This window comes from Eucyclogobius newberryi, unplaced genomic scaffold, assembly GCF_026437365.1.
Source record: "Eucyclogobius newberryi isolate DKJ021-1_F unplaced genomic scaffold, fEucNew1.0.hap1 SCAF_18, whole genome shotgun sequence".
In the NCBI taxonomy this organism is placed as follows: Eukaryota; Metazoa; Chordata; class Actinopteri; order Gobiiformes; family Gobiidae; genus Eucyclogobius; species Eucyclogobius newberryi.
In genome coordinates this window covers 9,394,210-9,413,737 of record NW_027315812.1, presented here as the reverse complement: position 1 = coordinate 9,413,737, position 19,528 = coordinate 9,394,210, and the positions used below count along the sequence as shown (strand labels likewise).

General features: G+C 40.5%; 1 protein-coding gene across 1 annotated transcript; it reads right to left on the bottom strand.

The window, feature by feature from the left end:
* Positions 1-4,212: 4,212 nt before the first annotated feature.
* On the bottom strand, positions 4,213-19,089 carry LOC140364384 (copine-3-like). The gene is made up of 16 exons (XM_072450491.1): positions 19,007-19,089; positions 18,121-18,288; positions 16,042-16,221; positions 14,578-14,652; positions 13,580-13,651; positions 13,249-13,326; positions 13,088-13,177; positions 12,058-12,156; positions 11,564-11,647; positions 11,269-11,328; positions 8,939-9,072; positions 8,809-8,863; positions 7,840-7,891; positions 7,633-7,766; positions 6,274-6,507; positions 4,213-5,200 (listed from the first exon to the last, which is right to left on the bottom strand). Exons 2-16 carry the CDS (start codon positions 18,277-18,279, stop codon positions 5,087-5,089), a joined length of 1,620 nt encoding a protein of 539 aa, XP_072306592.1. The 5' UTR covers positions 18,280-18,288; positions 19,007-19,089; the 3' UTR covers positions 4,213-5,086.
* Between the last annotated feature and the right edge of the window lie 439 nt (positions 19,090-19,528).

The window sequence follows — 19,528 nt, the reverse complement described above, 5'->3', positions numbered from 1 at the left end:
TAGTCATTCTTCCTCCTTAAAGCAACACTACGTAACTTTCTGGAGATGGAAAGGTTAGGAAAAAATATATATTATGGTGGCCACACCCCCTGGCTAACGGTATTGCCGGCATCCTGAAGTGAACTGAACATGCGCGCGACAAGAGCAGCGCGAGCGAGGCACGTCCTCCAAAAACACTCCAAACACTCCTGGCATCGTGCTGTGCTCATGTCATACTCATAACTGCTCAAATGAATGGAAGTCTGTGGGGAGAGAGTGGGCGGGTCTGACGGGTGGTCCGACGGTCCGATGCTCCGATGGTGAATGACGTATTGAACATGTTACCCCCTGGTGACAACGGAAAGGCTCAGAGCTTTCAAATTATGTATTATATGTGGTTGATGTATATGAATATACATCAACCACATATATGTATATGATTATTTCATTTTTTTCTTTAATCAAATCAAATCCTGATTACAGGATTGCTCTGCCACTGAGCAATACCCAAAACACTTTTAAACTCTTTTAAAAACTATGATATGACCAGAAAGGTAATTTTGGTCAAACCTACTCCAAAGAAAAGAGTTTCTTACCCTGATTGGTCAGTGAAGACCCTAGACATGTGAGACAGACTCTGCTGCTACAAAAGCAGACGAGACAATTGAAGCAGAGGTGAAGAGGTGAACGCACTCAACTCAACTCAACTCAACTCAAGGTGCATTTACCGCCATCTTCTGTAGTCATACTTTGAATCTTCTTCTTCTTCTTTGGTGTTTTATGCCGGTTTGTATCCAAGTGTTACATTACCACCACCTACTGTAGTTGAATGAGAGGACTTAATGTAAAGGAGGGTGTCACGGGTGACGTTCTACAGTCTGGGCCTTTATGACACTGCATCCTGATGTCTAAAGAATAACGTCTAAAGTCTAAGATGTACAACTACAGTAGGTGGCGGTAATGTAACAGTTGGATACCAACCGCCATAAAACACCAAAGAAGAAGAAGAAGAAGAAGAAGAAGAATACATGAGATTGAAAATATGACATGGTGTACTGCCTATGACAACAAAACACATTAAATCAATATTAGACAAATGTCTCTGTGCTCTTTCTCTCTCGAGCAGCTCTCCGGCTCTCTCAATCTTTCTCTCTCCATCTCTTTTTTTTTTTTTTTTTTAAACACATACTTTGAAGTCGTACAACTACAGTAGGTGGCGGTAAAGGCACCTTTTCAGTTGGCTACCATCATCATCATCATCATCATCATCATCATCATCACCACCATCACCATCACCATCACCATCACCATCACCATCACCATCATCATCATCATCATCATCATCACCATCATCATCATCATCATCATCATCATCATCATCATCATCATCATCATCATCATCATCATCAACAACAACAACAACAACAACAACAACAACAACAACAACAACAACAACAACAACAACAACAACAACTGTCTCCGTCGCAATAGCGCTAGGGGATTGTAACGGCAATGGTACTTGTTTCAAAATATTTCAAAGTTAATAAACAAAATGTTTAATTTGAGTGCGCATGATTCTGGCTCCTAAAGAGGCCTATCGGCTCCCAAAGAGGCTCCCAAAGAGGCCTATCGGCTCCTAAAGAGGCCTATCGGCTCCCAAAGAGGCTCCTAAAGAGGCCTATCGGCTCCCAAAGAGGCTCCCAAAGAGGCCTATCGGCTCCTAAAGAGGCCTATTGGCTCCTAAAGAGGCCTATTGGCTCCTAAAGAGGCCTATTGGCTCCTAAAGAGGCCTATCGGCTCCCAAAGAGGCTCCCAAAGAGGCCTATCGGCTCCTAAAGAGGCCTATCGGCTCCCAAAGAGGCTCCTAAAGAGGCCTATCGGCTCCCAAAGAGGCTCCCAAAGAGGCCTATCGGCTCCTAAAGAGGCCTATTGGCTCCTAAAGAGGCCTATTGGCTCCTAAAGAGGCCTATTGGCTCCCAAAGAGGCTCCTAAAGAGGCCTATCGGCTCCCAAAGAGGCTCCTAAAGAGGCCTATCGGCTCCCAAAGAGGCTCCCAAAGAGGCCTATCGGCTCCTAAAGAGGCCTATTGGCTCCTAAAGAGGCCTATTGGCTCCCAAAGAGGCTCCCAAAGAGGCCTATCGGCTCCTAAAGAGGCCTATTGGCTCCTAAAGAGGCCTATCGGCTCCCAAAGAGGCTCCCAAAGAGGCCTATCGGCTCCTAAAGAGGCCTATTGGCTCCTAAAGAGGCCTATTGGCTCCCTAAGACCTGTGAAATTGTGCACAAAATCAAGCGTGAAATGCTCGTCCACTTATGCACATCTCCTGCAAACCAATTAGTAGAGAGGAAATAGAACATTATCGTTGTAAAGGGATGAAACAAGAGCACTTTACATGGAGACGCTTTATAACCCAGTCGCCCCTGGCAATTACCAGTAAAAAGCATCGGTGCATCATTGTTGGATCATTTCCTCAAAAACACTCAAAACAATCCAGGGCTCGAGTTATACTCAAGAGCCCATGAGCCCGACAGGTGAATGAACATCATTTAGACAAGTGAGGATCTTAAGTTATCAAAACATTTTGAGATGTGTGACGGTCTACGTGCGGCACAGCCGCAACGTTTTAAGACCAATTTTGCGCAAAACGTGCCAGAGTTGAACCGAATTTGAATCAGTTGTTAAACATTCAAGCTGGACCTGTTCATTGTGTAGGGAAAAAGCCTCCATCAAATCTACACAACCCTTTATTACCACAGCGGCCAATTACAAAGCTTGTGTACATGTGGCATGTTTTCGGGGTGGCTGCTTTGTGTGTAGGAGAGGTCAGTGCACATTTAACTGAGAAGCATAAAACTGCCTTTTATTTTTAGGACGCGTCCAACTGCGGCGCCGCGGTGTGAACGCACCTCTACTTCTGGCACTGGTTTAGATTGGGCAAAGAGACCCACCCAGGCACTTAGCTCATGGAAAACCACTAAAACCAGAAGTAAACTACAAATGTAACAGTTTGTATCTTCAACTAATGCGTTTGGTCTTAAAGTAAAATACAAACTAAACATGCTGTGAAACGCTTATAAGAGGCGTATTATCTTGATGTAACGAAGAGGGGAGGGGATCCCGTCAATGCAACACTCAAATTAAGTCATTTACAGTCACTTCTAAGATTTACCTAAACAGAAAACACGATCGGAGAATAAGAAGATGGTTAAATTGCACCGTAAAGCTTAATATTTCACTCGTAACAGCTCGTTAAATCCGTGCTTTGCTCTGCGTTTAAGTCCAATAGACAAACAGCTGGATTACAGTAAAGCCTGCGTGTTAAAGTCGTGTTAAATGGAGTTATTTGTCAGAGAAACCTAATCAAAGCGTGTAAAAGTGTCTGGAAGTGTCAGTTGCGCTTTCTTACCGTGGAACAGCGGTAAATGTGTCAGTTTTCCGTGCGCAATGGTCACGTCCCGTTGGCACGCGCGGAGGGCGGTGCCTATGCGCGCTCGTTTGTGTCACAGGGACAGCCCGCTTAAAGAGACACCGCCCGCTTAAAGAGACACCGCTGTTTAGAGTCTGCAAACCTTTAATCCAGCATTAATCATCCTTTTATTACCGGCATTAAACAGAGAGATTAAACAACAATAGGTGCTAAGATATGTCAAAAGTCAAAAATGACAGAAGTCTTGATTTCTTTGGACTTTTCTTTTGCTGTATTATTTATGAAACTTGCAGAGAAGAAGGGGAGGACGGTTTATTGACAAGAAAATTCGTTACTTCGTTAAAAGTACATATTTATCTGGTCAAATAATACTCCAATATAAGTAAAAGTAGCGTTAAAGTACTGAAGTGTCCTCTGAAGAATCTACTACGTATGACAGGTCTTTATCATGTTCTATTTTTTTTTACTTTATTCAGTGTATTTGCACTGGTTGTATATGTAAATGATGGTTTTGCACCAGTCAAGAAGCTGTTTGTAGAGATTAGTTGAAATGAAAACTCTATAGAACATTACAGGAAGTGAGATCACATATGAACTTTTTAGATCCTCTTCACATTAATTCAACAAAATAAACTCGCTCTCGTTTTGGTCCAGGAAGTTTAATTATAAACATAAAAAAATTGCTATTCTGGGATAAAACATCTTAACTGCATTTTAGTGCATTGTGTGGTCCAAATGTCATAGGCACTTTAACATCTGTGTAATTACTGGGCTGATCCACATGAAACAAAAACTGGCACAGAGTCGTCTTATAAATAAACAACAATTTATTTTCCGGAGTAGCTTCGAAAAGCGGAGGCATTTATAGACAATCTGAGTTGCCTGAAATGATTTTACATTACAATATTGCACAGCCTTCACATTTAATATAAGTTTGTGGAGCCAGTACCTTTTCTGGATCATCACTTTTGACACGCCTTTCAAAAAACGCTAATTTCTTTTTTAAAAACAGCAAATTAGCTTTCCCTCCGTCTGAAATTACAACACAAATGAAAGCCACAACCTGAAAACAACCTGTTCTTTCTAAGACAAATGAAATTCAGCAAAAGCGGACTTACGCAATACTTCTCTATTCTTAAAATGAACGTGAAAACGCACACGTAACAACAGTAAATGTAGTAATACACTTGTAATAACATTGCACAGAGGATTAACAATGATGACGAACGCACCGAAATGGTAAAAGTACAGCATTTGCGGGTTGTATTCGAGGTGTTATGTGACGTTAGCTTAGCACATTTGAGACATGCTTTGTATGGCAGAAAGTAGCAGTAGCACGGTTCAGAGTAGCACGGTTCAGAGTAGCACGGTTCAGAGTAGCACGGTTCAGAGTAATAGCACGTTCAGAGTAATAGCACGTTCAGAGTAATAGCACGTTCAGAGTAATAGCACGTTCAGAGTAATAGCACGTTCAGAGTAATAGCACGTTCAGAGTAATAGCACGTTCAGAGTAATAGCACGTTCAGAGTAATAGCACGTTCAGAGTAATAGCACGTTCAGAGTAATAGCACGTTCAGAGTAATAGCACGTTCAGAGTAATAGCACGTTCAGAGTAGCACGGTTCAGAGTAATAGAACGGTTGAGAGTAGCAGTGGACAAGGTCGTGTGTGTCATTTGGTCCGTTCATAGAGGCTGGTTGAACACGTTTGGAGGTTTGAGTTTGTAGGAGTTGAAAAAGGACGTCACTTGATCCGGAAGTTCAGCCAAAACGCTCTGAGACAAGGCCACGCTGTTTCCCTGGAGAAACAAACACAAAAACAATAAAGGTTACCGTATTTTCCCGACTATAAGTCGCACCTTCTTTCATAGTTTTGGCCGGGGTGCGACTTATACTTATATTTAGTTATTTTAGTTATTTGTTATTTTCACACTTGCAACCGCATTTCATACTCCAATGTGAAGGAGAAGGGCTTTTTACATGCAAAGTTGTCTATTTTTAGAACAAATAAGTCCCATCGAGCTTTACCTAAAAACTCAAGTTAATTCAATAAATGGTTTGGTATGTCAAATGATTTATGGCATTATGAATGTTGTGTTGCAAAAATTTAATAATGTGCGTTTCCTTTATAGTAAAAATCTATCTGGAAATGTTTGGTTTGTCTAAAAATGTGGAACCTGGTTTTACTTTTCCAGACAAAGTTATGAATAGAACCTCACGAACTGTAAAAAATTGATTTGTTGATAACACTAGAATAAAGAAAATAACATTGGTTTTATTCAAAATTTCCTTGGACAAAAACATTCAAAACTATCAGCTACAAAATCACAATCAGTTATTTTCAGAGATGGATTATGGAGGCGGGGCCAAAAGAGCTACAAGTATGTTAAAGTCTATATAAACATTCTTCTGTTGTTCTAATTCTGACTTATTTTGGTGGTATAGAACCTGTGATGAATATTTATCATAGTTTTACATCCGTGAAGTTGCAGTTTGTGAATAAATATTGAAAAATAAGAGTAGAACTGAATCCCACTGTGATGTCATCAATGTGCGACGAACCATTGAAAACAGAGACAGTTTACACTTAACTGACACACTTTTCAACTAAATAAATGTGTTATATGGTATTATTGTGCGTCAAATCTATATTAATATTGTGTAATTTATATGGTTTTATTTTGGCTCTTGTTTACAATCTGGTTGCTAGGTAACAGCTGTGTAATTACCTCTACCTATGTCAGATTTGCTACCCATGTCCAACCAGGAAATACAATTATAAACCTTACAAAATATATCAAACTGGGGACAAACGGGCAAAATGTTTGGTCAAATCTGAAACACAATAAATAAAAGTGACTTAAAGCATCACCTGAAACTGTCTGAACGGCACAAACTGGACGATGTCTCTGGCGGCGACCTCGTTGTTGGGCGCGCGCAGTAGACAGTCGTCGCTGTCGAGGAACTCCATGGCGCTGAAGTCGGCCCCGCCCACTCCCACGATGATGATGGACATGGGCAGACGGGACGCGCTGACGACGGCGCTGCGCGTTTGGTCCATGTCCGTGATCACGCCGTCGGTGATGATCAGGAGCACGAAGTATTGCTGCGGGACAGAACGGGGCAGAATGTGGATCGTGTGGAAGGATGTGACGTAATTAGGGCTGTGACGATTACCGTATTTTCCAGATTATAAATTGCACCTTTTTTCATAGTTTGGCCCGATTTATACTCCGGAGTGACTTATATGTGATATTATTAACACATAATTTTGTTTGTTAATTTCACACTGGCAACCACAAGAGGGCGCTCTAGTCTCTAAGCGACGCAGAAGAAGAATCTGCACTTCCTTTACCTCTGGAGTTTGTAGAGTTGTTTAGAAGTGACACAGAGGAAGAAGAATTCAATGGATTTAGTGATTTGGGGTAAAACTGATGCTTTGGTAAACTTGTTAGCATGTTCTTTATGCTATAGTTATCTGAATAACTGTTAATATGTTACGTTAATATTAATATTAAATCAGATATCACTCAATACATCTAAAATAAAAAATAAAAAAACGATACACAAAGACATGATGATAGAATGGCATGTTAGTAAGTGTTTCTTTATTTGTATTTCAAAATAAAGTGTGTTGGGCCATTATAGACGGTGACTGAAATGACTAAATATCCATCCATCCATTCATTCATTTTCTACCGCTTGTTCCCTTTCGGGGTCGCGGGTGACTGGAGCCTGTCCCAGTGACTTCGGGCCTTAGGCAGGGTACATCCTGGACAGTGGCCAACTTGTCGCAGGGTCACACATAGACAGAGACATTACAAACAGTTCACTCTCACATTCATTCACTAGGGCCAACTTAGAGTCACCAATGTTTGCCTAACACATGCTTGTGTTTGGACGGTGGGAGGAGCCATAGAACACGGAGAGAACCCACGGTAACACGGGGAGAACATGCAGACTCCACCCAGAGTGATCATGTGATGTTGGTCTGGCCCGGGAATCGAACCCATGATCTCCTTCTTGGGAGGCAAGTTTGCCACCGTGAACCCCTCTGAACAAATATGTCTATGTTATTAAGGTTTAGGATGTGACACTTTTTCTGTTCAATTCTTAGTTAAAAATTTCACTTTTATGATTTAAATGGAGTCATAATAGGCACAGGAGCTTGTTTTTCTGTGCGTGACGTGACCCTGAACAACAAACTGCACACGTTCATCTCAGGACTCACCGCCGCCGCGTTCTGCCGCAGCGCTTGGCGGGCGAAGCAGGCCACGTGGTCGATGACGGGGGAGAAGTTGGTGGGCCCCCAGAGTTTGAGCTGAGGTAGACACTGCTGATACGCCGCCACCACGCCCTCGATGCCTGGAACGCCACACATAAGAACCATATATGATCAAAAGTATTCACGTTACACGGCGACTTTGGCTGTACGTACCGGCGCAGAAGGGATTCGTTGTGTCAAAGTTGATGGGAAACTCGTGGGAAACCTGAAGAAAAAGAACGTTGAAAATAAAATTGGACCAGTGGCATTAAAAAGTCTAAGTACAGTATTTCGCACAGATTATGAGAACTGTTGAAGTGTTATTGTGATATTTTTGGTCGACGGAAACTATTTAAATCTTTTTTATGTGTAGATTTGTGTTGGTTTTACGCTCAAAACCTTTAAACGTCATCTAAATAAACCCTTATATAGAGGAATAAGAAGTAGCAGTAAAAGTAAAGAATAATGAAGTAAAAAAGTCAAAGTGGAAAGTTTGCGCTGTAAAATTGTACTTTCTGCCACTGAATTGGACACGATTGCGTAGTTAAAAGTTCAACCTGAGCTTTAAAGATTTAAATTTACATTGAATTCACTCTTTACATGTTTTTACATGTTTGTATACATGTTGAAATATAGAAACAAAAAGGGTTAGTTGGGTTTTACATGACACGATTCACAATGGTTCATATTAAAAAAACATACTGAATCTAGTCTTATGGTCGCTTAACCGTCGATGGAGGAGTAATCGGTCGATGGAGGATTAATCGGCGGTTTTATTAGGATTAAACTGTTTATTTGGATGGCAGCAGAAAGGAGGAGGCTTTGAGCAAGTTCGTTTGATATTTTGAGAGCAAATTGTAAGACGAATCTGCCTTTTTCTTTTTTTTTTACAGATAAATACACAGTTTACAAGTAGTTTTCTGTGAATTTGTAGTAAGCCTATTTTTACTTTGGTCTTATAATAGATTTAAATATTTTTTCTTCCTTTATATAAGTTGTTTTATCATTATTTATTGCTTTATGTTGCACCGAATCGCCAAATCAACTTCCTATGTTTGTGATTTCTGTTCTTTGGCGATGGAAAATAAATCTTTTTCTGATTCAGGCTCCGTAACCCAGCGACCTCCCGTGACCCCGCTTTACCTGCCACGACGGGGGAACCTGGGCGCCAAATCCAAACACAGGAAACATCTTATTGCTGCGGGAAACAAGAGCGACGTTAGGCTTTTTGCACACGGATCTTTGTGAGCGGAGCGCGCGGTGTGTTTGTGACCTGTCGTAGTCCTGGACCACGTTGCCCACGGCCCAGATGGCGGCCAAGTACTCGTTGTGGCCCTCCGGGTTGATGTAGTGCAGAGACTGGGGCGTCCGCGGGTCTCCGTTTGACCCCGTGAAGTCTATGGCGATCTAAGAGAGGGTCAGAACGAGATAAATGAACTGCAAATGCAAGGCGAGACACTGTTGGGAAAATGTACTGCAAAATTTCCTTCATGATGTAATGATTTGATGCATGATGAAGGCGTTTTATGTGTCTTAATTGCCAGAATTGCACATATTTGGTATGTACAGTGCAAATCTGAAAAATGGAAGAGCCAGGTTTACACTTCCTGCTTTGTTTTGTTCGACGTATTCGATGTATACAAAATTTACTGAGGAAATTTGGCCACGGAGAGGAGAATCCGACCGATAGTCGAACCTCGGATTCAGGAGGAGCAGAGTGGTTTTCGTCCCGGTCGTGGAACACTGGACCAGCTCTATACCCTCCATCGGGTGCTCGAGGGTTCATGGGAGTTTGCCCAACCAGTCCACATGTGCTTTGTGGATCTGGCGAAGGCTTGCGACCGTGTCCCTCGGGGTGTCCTTTGGGGGGTGCTCCAGGAGTACGGGGTCCGGGGCCCTTTGCTCAGGGCTGTCCGGTCCCTGTATGACCGGAGCAGGAGCTGTGTTCGCATTGCCGGCAGTAAGTCAGACCTGTTCCCAGTGCATGTTGGACTCCGCCAGGGCTGCCCTTTGTCACCGGTTCTGTTCATAGTTTTTATGGACAGAATTTCTAGGCGCAGTCAGGGGTCGGAGGGTGTCCGGTTTGGGGACCACAGGATCTCATCTCTGCTGTTTGCAGACGATGTTGTCCTGATGGCTCCATCAAACCCGGACCTGCAACATGCACTGGGACGGTTTGCAGCCGAGTGTGAAGCGGCTGGGATGAGAGTCCCTCCAAATCCGAGGCCATGGTTCTCGACCGGAAAAAGGTGGCTTGCCCTCTCCAGGTGGGTGGGGTGTCCTTGCCCCAAGTGGAGGAGTTCAAGTATCTCGGGGTCTTGTTCACGAGTGAGGGAAGGATGGAGCGTGAGATCAACAGGCGGATCGGTGCAGCGGCTGCAGTGATGCAGTCGCTGCATCGGACCGTTGTGGTAAAGAGGGAGCTGAGCCGAAAGGCAAAGCTCTCTATTTACCGGTCGGTCTATGTTCCTACCCTCACCTATGGTCATGAGCTTTGGGTAGTGACCGAAAGAACAAGATCGCGGATACAAGCGGTCGAAATGAGTTTCCTCCGCCGTGTGGCTGGGCGCTCCCTTAGAGATAAGGTGAGGAGCTCGGCCACACGGGGGGAGCTCGGAGTAGAGCCGCTGCTCCTCCACGTGGAGAGGAGCCAGCTGAGGTGGCTCGGGCATCTGTTCTGGATGCCTCCTGGGGGCCTCCCTCGGGAGGCGTTTCAGGCATGTCCCACCGGGAAGAGGCCCCAGGGAAGACCCAGGACACGCTGGAGAGACTATGTCTCTCGGCTGGCCTGGGAACGCCTCGGGGTCCCCCCGGAGGAGTTAGAGGAAGTGTCTGGGGAGAAGGAAGTCTGGGAGTCCCTGCTCAGACTGCTGCCCCCGCGACCCGGCCCCGGATAAGCGGCAGAAAATGGATGGATGGATGGAATTTGGCCACGATTTGAAGGAAAATGTGCATAAAAATTCAAATTTCACATATTTCTATTGCGGTTTAAAACTTGAATACCGCATTTTCAAGACTATAAGTTGCACCTTTTTTCATAGTTTTGGCCGGGGTGCAACTTATACTTATATTTATACTTATATACCTATACTCCAAAGCGATTTATGTGATATTATTTGTTATTTTCACACTTGCAACCGCATTTCATACGCGACTTATATATGTTTTTTCTTCTCTATTAAGCGACTTATAGTCTGGAAAATATGGTAAATCAGGCTTTACAATTAAACATAATTAATTAATCAACATATTAAACATCAAAATAGTAAAGAATGCAAGTTGATTAGATGATATAATAAAACATCTTTAGTGCAGGTTGGAGAATTTAGTTTTGTCAATAAAAAAAACTTTGACTAGCCATGATTTCCCACCGTTTTCATTTCCAAAACCGACGGAGGACCTTGAGGTTAGCGTGACATTTATTGTGGTTGGAAATACATAAATTGTGCCCGTGCGTTTGAATTATGCCATGACTTTCCAAACTATAGTGAAGAAAGACATTATTCGTTTTTGTTTCGTGTGGATTCGAGGCCCAGTTTTTTCAGAGACTTGAACCGTGAACCAGGTCAAAACATGTCCACGGACTGAAGAGCGTATACGTACGGTGAAGTTCAGCTGACACCCGCCCATGATGAAGTCCAGGAACGTGAACTCTCGCTCCACCTGAAGGACAAAGACGTTCATTTCTTTGATTTCAAACCTTCTTATTGTGATTAAATAATACTCTTCTCTGTCTAGAATTTCACATTTCAACCTTTATTTGGTTAGAAATGTATTTGAAAAGTCTCAAAAGTACAAAAGGAATCATCGTTTGACTCATCGACAACTGAAAAAACCGTTATTTGCAGTCTTAGTAAAAGTATTAATATATCAAATACATGTTTATTGAGCTCATTACCTGGCAGCATTTCACACAGATAATTCCGGAGTTTTTATAGTCTGTCTTCCTCTGCTTTTTGGGATTGATGCATTTCAATTCAACCTGCAGAAGACACGGAAATAACAGTTTAATTATAATATTAGTTTCATCTTGGGAATAATAATAATAATGTGCAGCAAACTAAATAATATAACATAGATATTGCAATAGCACAAAGCACAAAGGCTGAAAAGTGCAGTTTTAAATGAACCCAAAAACCCAGTATTATTTTTTTAGGTTATTTTTAAAAGTGAGAGAGACAAAATTAGTGATAATCTGAGGAAGGTTTGTTTGTGTTGTTGTTTGTGTTGTTGTTTATATTGTTGTTTGTGTTGTTGTTAGTGTTGTTGTTTGTTTGTGTGTTGTTGTTTGTTTGTGTGTTGTTGTTGTTGTTTGTGTGTTTGTTTGTTTGTGTGTTATTGTTTGTTTGTGTTGTTGTTGTTGTTGTTGTTTGTTGTTGTTGTTTGTCTCACAGGTGAAGCGTGAGTCGCCCCCTGCAGTTCAGCCAGAGTGCTTGTAAAGCGTCCGATGAGAGAGTGAGATCCGCTGACGTGACGGTCGTAACAATCCACCTGCAAATGAAGCAGAAGACCATGAGCACCGCTACGCCTGGCGCCCCCTGCTGGCAGCAGAGTCGTGTTTCACGCTTTAGAACTTTACTAAAACGTGCATTTTGGTGGATAAAACAACAAAAAGTCACACCTTTGTGCGATGCAGCCATGAATCCGCTGGTTCACACAAGCTCCTGGTTTAGTTTGAGAGCAAATCAAGATGAAAATAAAACAAAAGATGAAGAAGTAAGTTTGTTAGAGCATGTTCAAACAAGCCAGTTAAACAAGGCAAACGTGTTAGATTGTATTAGTGTTTTCTGGTGGATAAATGATGGCAAAATAAACATACTATTCTCTCTTTTATCGAGTAAATATACGAGGCATCGGAAATATTACTGTTGTATTAATTGCTCGAATGATTCTCCAATGTTTGACCTGTTCAGAGAATAATGTGGTGTTTAAGCTTTTGATTTGACAACAACAAAAACGAAAGAAAGCAAAAGAAGGACAGGCACAAAGTAAGACAGAAAGTTAAAATTAAAAATCAATACAGAAAGAAATTAAAAAAGAAAGAAATTAAGAAAGAAAGACGGACAGACAAAGAATAAGAAATTAAAAAAGGAAGTAAGAAAGGAATTAAGAAAGACAGACATAAATAAATAAATGAACAAAGAAAGACCGTAAGAAATGAAGAAAGATATTTTGAAAGAAAGAAATTAAGAAATGAAGACAGACAGAGAGAAGCTAAAAAGGACAGACGGACAAAAATGAAAAAAGAAAGAAATGAAGAAAGAAAACTCCATTTGACTCAGAGCTTTCAAAATGAGGCATAATCTAGAACTTTCCCTGGTCTAAACTAGAGCTAAACCTGCTCCACACGAGCTCTATGTCTGAATATGACTCTAAACCTGACATGCACAGACTTTTGTTTTCATGTGTTTTCCTCCTCCACCTTAATGGGCTTCTCGGGGTCTCCTCCACACAACGCTCGCAGTGAGATCCGGAACGGCCGCCATGTTGGATTCAGGTTGTTTTTCACCACCTGCAAAAGAGATCAGACTCGTAACGATTCAATGTGAGACGGTAAATAAATGATAAAAAGACGAGAAGCACCTCTGTCCTGTGAGCCAGCTGCCATCCCGACTCTGTCGCCTTGAAAAACTCCAGGAACGGGTCCGACCACCACAAGAACTGACCAAACAAACATCAAGCGCCTTGTGTTCATTTAAAGGGGCATTATGTCACTTTTCTGAGGCAAACGCCAAGCAAACTGACAATCTCTTTCCAGGATATTAGGACGCGGAACTGGGACTTAATTCAGAGCTAAACCTGGACAAACCAGGTACAGCAATAACATCTCCATGGAGACAAGCAGGTGCCGGCCCCTCGAACAGTCAAGTCTCGTACAGTTCACCTTTAATAATGACTAAAACCACCGATTTACCTTTCTGTCCAAATGTCGCGCCGACACTTCGAAGTTTGCGATTCTTGTGTCCGTGATCTCCTCCGCACAAATCTACACAGACAGAGCTCTTATTCTCATCAAATGTACAGATTATTTTATTTTGTATTTACGTTTCATTTTAACAATTTTAACACTTCTTGAGTTGTGTTTGTTTTCATGGTTTTACCTTTTCATTAAAGGAGTTATAATACGCTTTTTCAAGTACTTAGTAATGAACTACCGTATTTTCCAGACTATAAATCACACTGGACTGTAAGTCGCACCAGCCAAAAATGCATAATAGAGAAGAAAAAAAAACATATATAAGTTGCACTGGAGTATGAAATGCTGTTGCAAGTGTGAAAATAACAAATAATATCACTTATAAGTCGCTCCAGAGTATAAGTATATAAGTATAAATATAAGTATAAGTCGCACCCCGGCCAAAACGATGAAAAAAGATGCGACTTATAGTCCAGAAAATACGGCATAGCTTAAGTATCTTTATTTTACAGTCTGTTTGATGTAAACTGCAATATAGTTCTAAAATGGCTTAGTAATAGAAACAGATCCATTGACTTTCTGTTCACACCTGCAGAACTGATAAGCCCCGCCTCTTCATAGTGATAAGCTCCGCCTCTTCATGGTCACATGTCACTGTATCAAGCAGCAGATTGTTTTTATTTTTGAAAAGAGGTTACGTGACATTTTCAAACCCTACATGTGAGTCTTTATACAAGTTATTTCAACAAAGTACAGGGATGTGGGCGGGGCTAGGGGGCAGGTGAGAACAGGAATTGTCTTAGCACTCGAGCTTCCGTTGCAGAACAAAACAGGGTTAACTCAAACAAGCAGAAATCAACCGAAATACAACTTTGTGTAAACGAAGGTTTGGTTGAAAGCTCTTTAAAGTTGATTTAGCGTAATATGTCTCCTTTAATTAGATTTGACTCGTTTCATCGCTTTAAAGGAGGATCAATAAAGTGGACGGGACTCACTGTGATGGTGCCGTGACCCGCCGGCCTCCGATCCTGTAGCAACAGAGGTCGAGTCATCCGTTTATTGGAAACGATCTGAGCGGAAAAGACACAGCGTGACCTGAATTTAGACAGAAGACAGGCCCAAAACATGGTGCAACGGTGATAATAATGTTGTAGGAGAAAGAGAGGCCAAGTCAGGAAATATTAGACAGTTTTGTTCATTTAGGGCTGAGACTATTTAATGGATTTATTATTGGAATGAACTAATTTAATATTTGTCGTTATTTGGACAATAAGAGAAGAGGTTTCATGACTCAGACAGAGCAGTATTTACATTCAAATGAGACGTAAACATGTCGATGTATGAGATATAAACTCCTCAAGACGATCACTCGAGCTAAATCTGGGTCATTTCTAGTTCTGGTCAATATCTTTGAAAAATAGAGTTCCAAAGTCTGTGGTTTGGAGCAGAGTTTAGAAATGTATGTGTAATATTCTGTCTCGCTTTATGTTCGCCAAATTAGGGCTGCAACTAATCCAATTAATCTCAAAATAATTTTGTAGATAAAACTAAAATAATGCCGCTTGATCAAGAATACTGTATTTTGCGAGTTATAAGTCGCACTGGAGTATAAATCGCATTTTTGGGGAAATGTATTTGATAAAATCCAAGACCAAGAACAGACATTTCATCTTGAAATGCAGTTTAAAATAATAACAGATGAGAGAACATGGTGAATAGGTGTACATATGCTAATGCTAACACCTTCAGCTACACGACGTATGCTAACGCTAACACCTTCAGCTACATGAGGCACAGACAGAACTGTGGTAAGTGTCTGGTATGTTAACGTAACATATGAACAGTTATTCAGATAACTATAGCATAAAGAACATGCTAACAAGTTTACCAAAGCATCAGTTTTACCCCAAATCACTAAATCCATTGAATTCTTCTTCCTCTGTGTCACTTCTAAACAACTCTACAAACTCCAGAGGAAGAGGAAGTGCAGATTCTTCTTCTGCGTCGCTTAGAGCCTAGAGCGCCCTCTTGTGGTTGTCATGTGAAAATAACGAATAATATCACATATAAGTCGCTCTGGAGTATAAGTCGCACCCCGGCCAAAACTATGCGCCTTATAGTCCGGAAACTACGGTAATTACAGGCAAAATAGGTGTGTCATCAAAACCTTAAACATATATGTTTCCTGTGTCATTTTGATGTAATTCTTGTTTTGTCTGAGCCATGAAACCTCTTTTCAAAGCACGAGGCCGGTTTTGGAGTCTGTGTAGTCCAGATAACGATTATTCGATGACCAAATTAATCGATTAACTTGTTCAAGCCCTAATTGAATCAAAAATTGTTATTGATCAACACCATATCGCTCTGACAACACTGTATACGTCTCTCTCCCGTCTGTGTGTGAACATAGAGCGATTCCTAAATGTCTAAACTCTGGTTGTTAAGGCCGCCGTCCTTACTTGACCCAGCGTGACTTCCAGTTCACCCAGAAAGTCGTCATCGCCGAGGTCGTGGGTGCCGTTGTCGATGTCGTAGACGCAGAACTTGAGCCGCTGCACCATCTCGAAGTAATAATCCAGGACGAACTTCTTGGCAAACTTGGGATTCAGGCAGTTGAGGATCATTTCCGTTCGACCAAACTGAGACGAGGACGAGAGAACGTGTCAGAAATGTCAAAGGAGGCGCGTTAAGAGCCTTGATTAGTCATTAATTAGCGACAGTGGTTTTTGTGCGCGTTTGAGTCATGTTTAAAATGCAGTTAAGGTAAATATAGTTTGAATTTAGCTAAAAAATATAAAAATTTGATCCCAGAATAGGACATTTTTTAGGTTTATTATTTCACTTCCTGTTTGTAATTGATGACATCACACAAGGAAATTACCCGTCAAACACTGGGCCAAAACTAACGTCACAATCGTTTTTATTTGACAAATAGAAATATATGAAAGTGACTTTAGTTGTTGAATTAATGTTTAGAGAGTCAAAAAATTGTTTCTTTGTGTAAATTCTGCATAAACTTTGACTGGAATGAGAGTTCCTGGTGTGATGTCGCTTCCTGTCTTTTTCTACAGATTTTTTAACATTTTCTCCACAAATACCTGCTCAATTGGTATAAAACTATAATTTATATGTACAACAGGTACGTACATACATCAAATAAAATCGTTATATTATAAAACCGTAAAAACCTGTCATACGCCCTTTAATATACACGTATACACTGACCTCCGGGACACGCCCACTGCTCTTTGCCTTTTCCTTAAGTGTATGACACGGGTACAAATGTGTTTACAGTGTCGTCATGACGGTTACGGTGACGTGTCGCAGAGGAGCGGTACCAAGCGCTTGGACCCGTACTGCAATTTAATTAAAATGTTCAAAATATAATATAACGATCCATGTAGACAAAATAAATGCTCTACACGTCTTCATTAAACATATTTCTTTCCATTTATTTCCACGCGCAAGTGATTTTTACATCATTTTTTTTTTTATTTCATATTTTTGTTTGAGTGTTTTTGTGTGTAATAAATACACCTCTAATGGAATAAATGTATGACGGATAAACTTAATGACATATTCGAGACAAAGCCATGCCTCCCCATGGCAACAAGCAGTGAAATAATATCTAGAACTACTCCTGGACACGAACATTGACTAAAATATTGAGTTTTCAGTTACTTTCAATTATCCGGCCAGAATTGTTTAAAGGACAAATATTATGCATTATTTGTATGGTCACCAGCCTTTAAAGACGCTCTTGAGCACCTTTAGTTGGGCATCTCATGTTTTTGGACAAATACAAATAAAATTACATTTGAATCTCTGTTATTTCTATGGGACTGAGTTTTCCCACCATCTACTGGCTACAGAGGGAATAACACCGGTTCATAATAGTCTGGAGATGATTTATGGACTTCAAAACAACAGAAGATTTGGGCCACGTCACAGATGGAGAACAGGTGATTTTGACGCTCGGAGGGGAGAGGACTGTCTAACCAGGATTCATTAAACTAGTGTGAATGAAGCTAAATGTTACTCCTGGTGCGTTTTTAATGAGGGAATAATGTGCATGTGTATTTAATCATATATTTTCTCACAGTTGTACATGTATTTACTAGAACTTCTTTGATTCATTTGTACTTACGTCCTATTTTATCAATGCATTTATGTTAGTATTCATATTTTATTTGATTCTTTGCACTTTTAAAGTAAGATTTTGGTATATATACTGGAGCCACTGTGTCCAAGTCAATTCTTTCATGGATTATTAAAGCTACCATATTTTCCGGACTATAAGTCACACCTTTTTTCATAGTTTTGGCCGGGGTGTGACTTATACTTATATTTATTCTTATATACTTATACTCCGGAGTGACTTATGTGATATTATTTGTTATTTTCAAACTTGCAACTGCATTTCATACTTCAATGCGACTTATATATGTTTTTTTCTTCTCTATTATGCATTTTTTGGCTAGTGCGACTTATACTCCAGATAGTCCAGAAAATACGGTGTATGTTTTCCACGCGCTCACCTCGTACCAGTTGAAGTCCCCAGTGTTGATGTATAAAGCACATAAAGGATCGGATTTGGAGAAAATGTCCATGTCCATAAGGTTCTCACAGGAGATGGTGAGCTCGACTTTGGTGGCCAAGTGCGAGGGCCCGGGCGTCGGGGGCCCGAACGAAGCCATGGGCACAGTCTGTGGGGAAAAGTGAAAGAAAAATATATACAAACAAAAACAAACAAACAATTGCAGGGAAACTTTGGATGATTTGTACTTGAGCCACAAAATGACTACCTTGATTGGTTGAAATGGCTTGAACTCAGAATATTAGTAATAAATTGAGTTGTTTTCGCTAGTTATCATCTATTTTACTTGGTGGATCTAGATTATTCGACTTGTTTAGGGATGTTTTTGACTTTCGCAACAGAAACAAGTGCAATATTCAATGTCACATAAGAAATTAAATCTCACCTTATCATGACTACTCAATTTCAGATTAAAATACTGAATTCAAGTTATTGTTGTGTGCACTTGTTTTATTGTTTTCATCGCTGTGTCTAGTTTTTATCCCTTAGATTTCTTATAATAAAGACAACTCAACATTTCTGAGATTAAAGGGACTAAATCATCATTCATGACAGTGAACTGCAATATTCCCTTTTTCCAATTCAGTTAAGATATATATAAAAGCATATATATATAGCCAAGATTATTTAGATTTGGCAAAAAGACAAGATGCTAACTGCATGATATTGTTGATGTTATTTGAACTAGCAAAATTAGCTTGTGCTTCTGCAGTTGGGCGTGTTGAGTCAGTGAAGGCAAAACATGCGACATAATGCACTGTCCTACAATTGTGTCCGTGGCTTCACCATTCACCACCTTTGATTAGTACAAAACATGTTCATAATACCTGTTACACTTGTCAAAAGTATTCAGTTTGGGGTTGTATTGTGCCGTTAGTTGTCGTTAGTTACGCGTATGTGACAAGAACAGCTGAGCACCACGCAAGAAGTGGGCGGCGACTGAAAATAGGAAAAATGTTATAAATAATAAAATACTTTTCACTAAAAATGTACGATTAATCAAACATATTATTAGAATGTAATTAATATATAAACTACTTTAATTAAAAAAAAAATAAAATAGTTGAGACCGTAACAGCACAGAGCGGAACCTTAGTACTACCTTGTTTCACATCGGCGTCATATTTTAAAGGACGGGCATTATTTACTTAATTTCTTTGCAAAATATCTTGGTAAAAAGTACATTTCCATCAAGAAATAGCAATATTTGCATGGTCATTATTTATTAAGAATATGCGAGTTTAATTTGGGTTATTTTACCACGTTCAAAGCGCGGTTTCCGATTAATTCCTTCTCGTTTTACCGGTTTTTAACAGTATTTTATGTATTTTGCGCAACTTTTTTTAAAA

Bases quoted from the DNA above. Each gene is read 5' to 3' on its own strand.
- LOC140364384 (XM_072450491.1), bottom strand. From the start codon at position 18,279: ATGGCTTCGTTCGGGCCCCCGACGCCCGGGCCCTCGCACTTGGCCACC. The intron at 13,327-13,579 runs GTAAATCGGTGG...TTGTTTGGTCAG, and splicing joins CGCGACATTTGGACAGAAAG to TTCTTGTGGTGGTCGGACCC. The intron at 5,201-6,273 runs GTGATGCTTTAA...TTGTTTCTCCAG, and splicing joins TGCCGTTCAGACAGTTTCAG to GGAAACAGCGTGGCCTTGTC.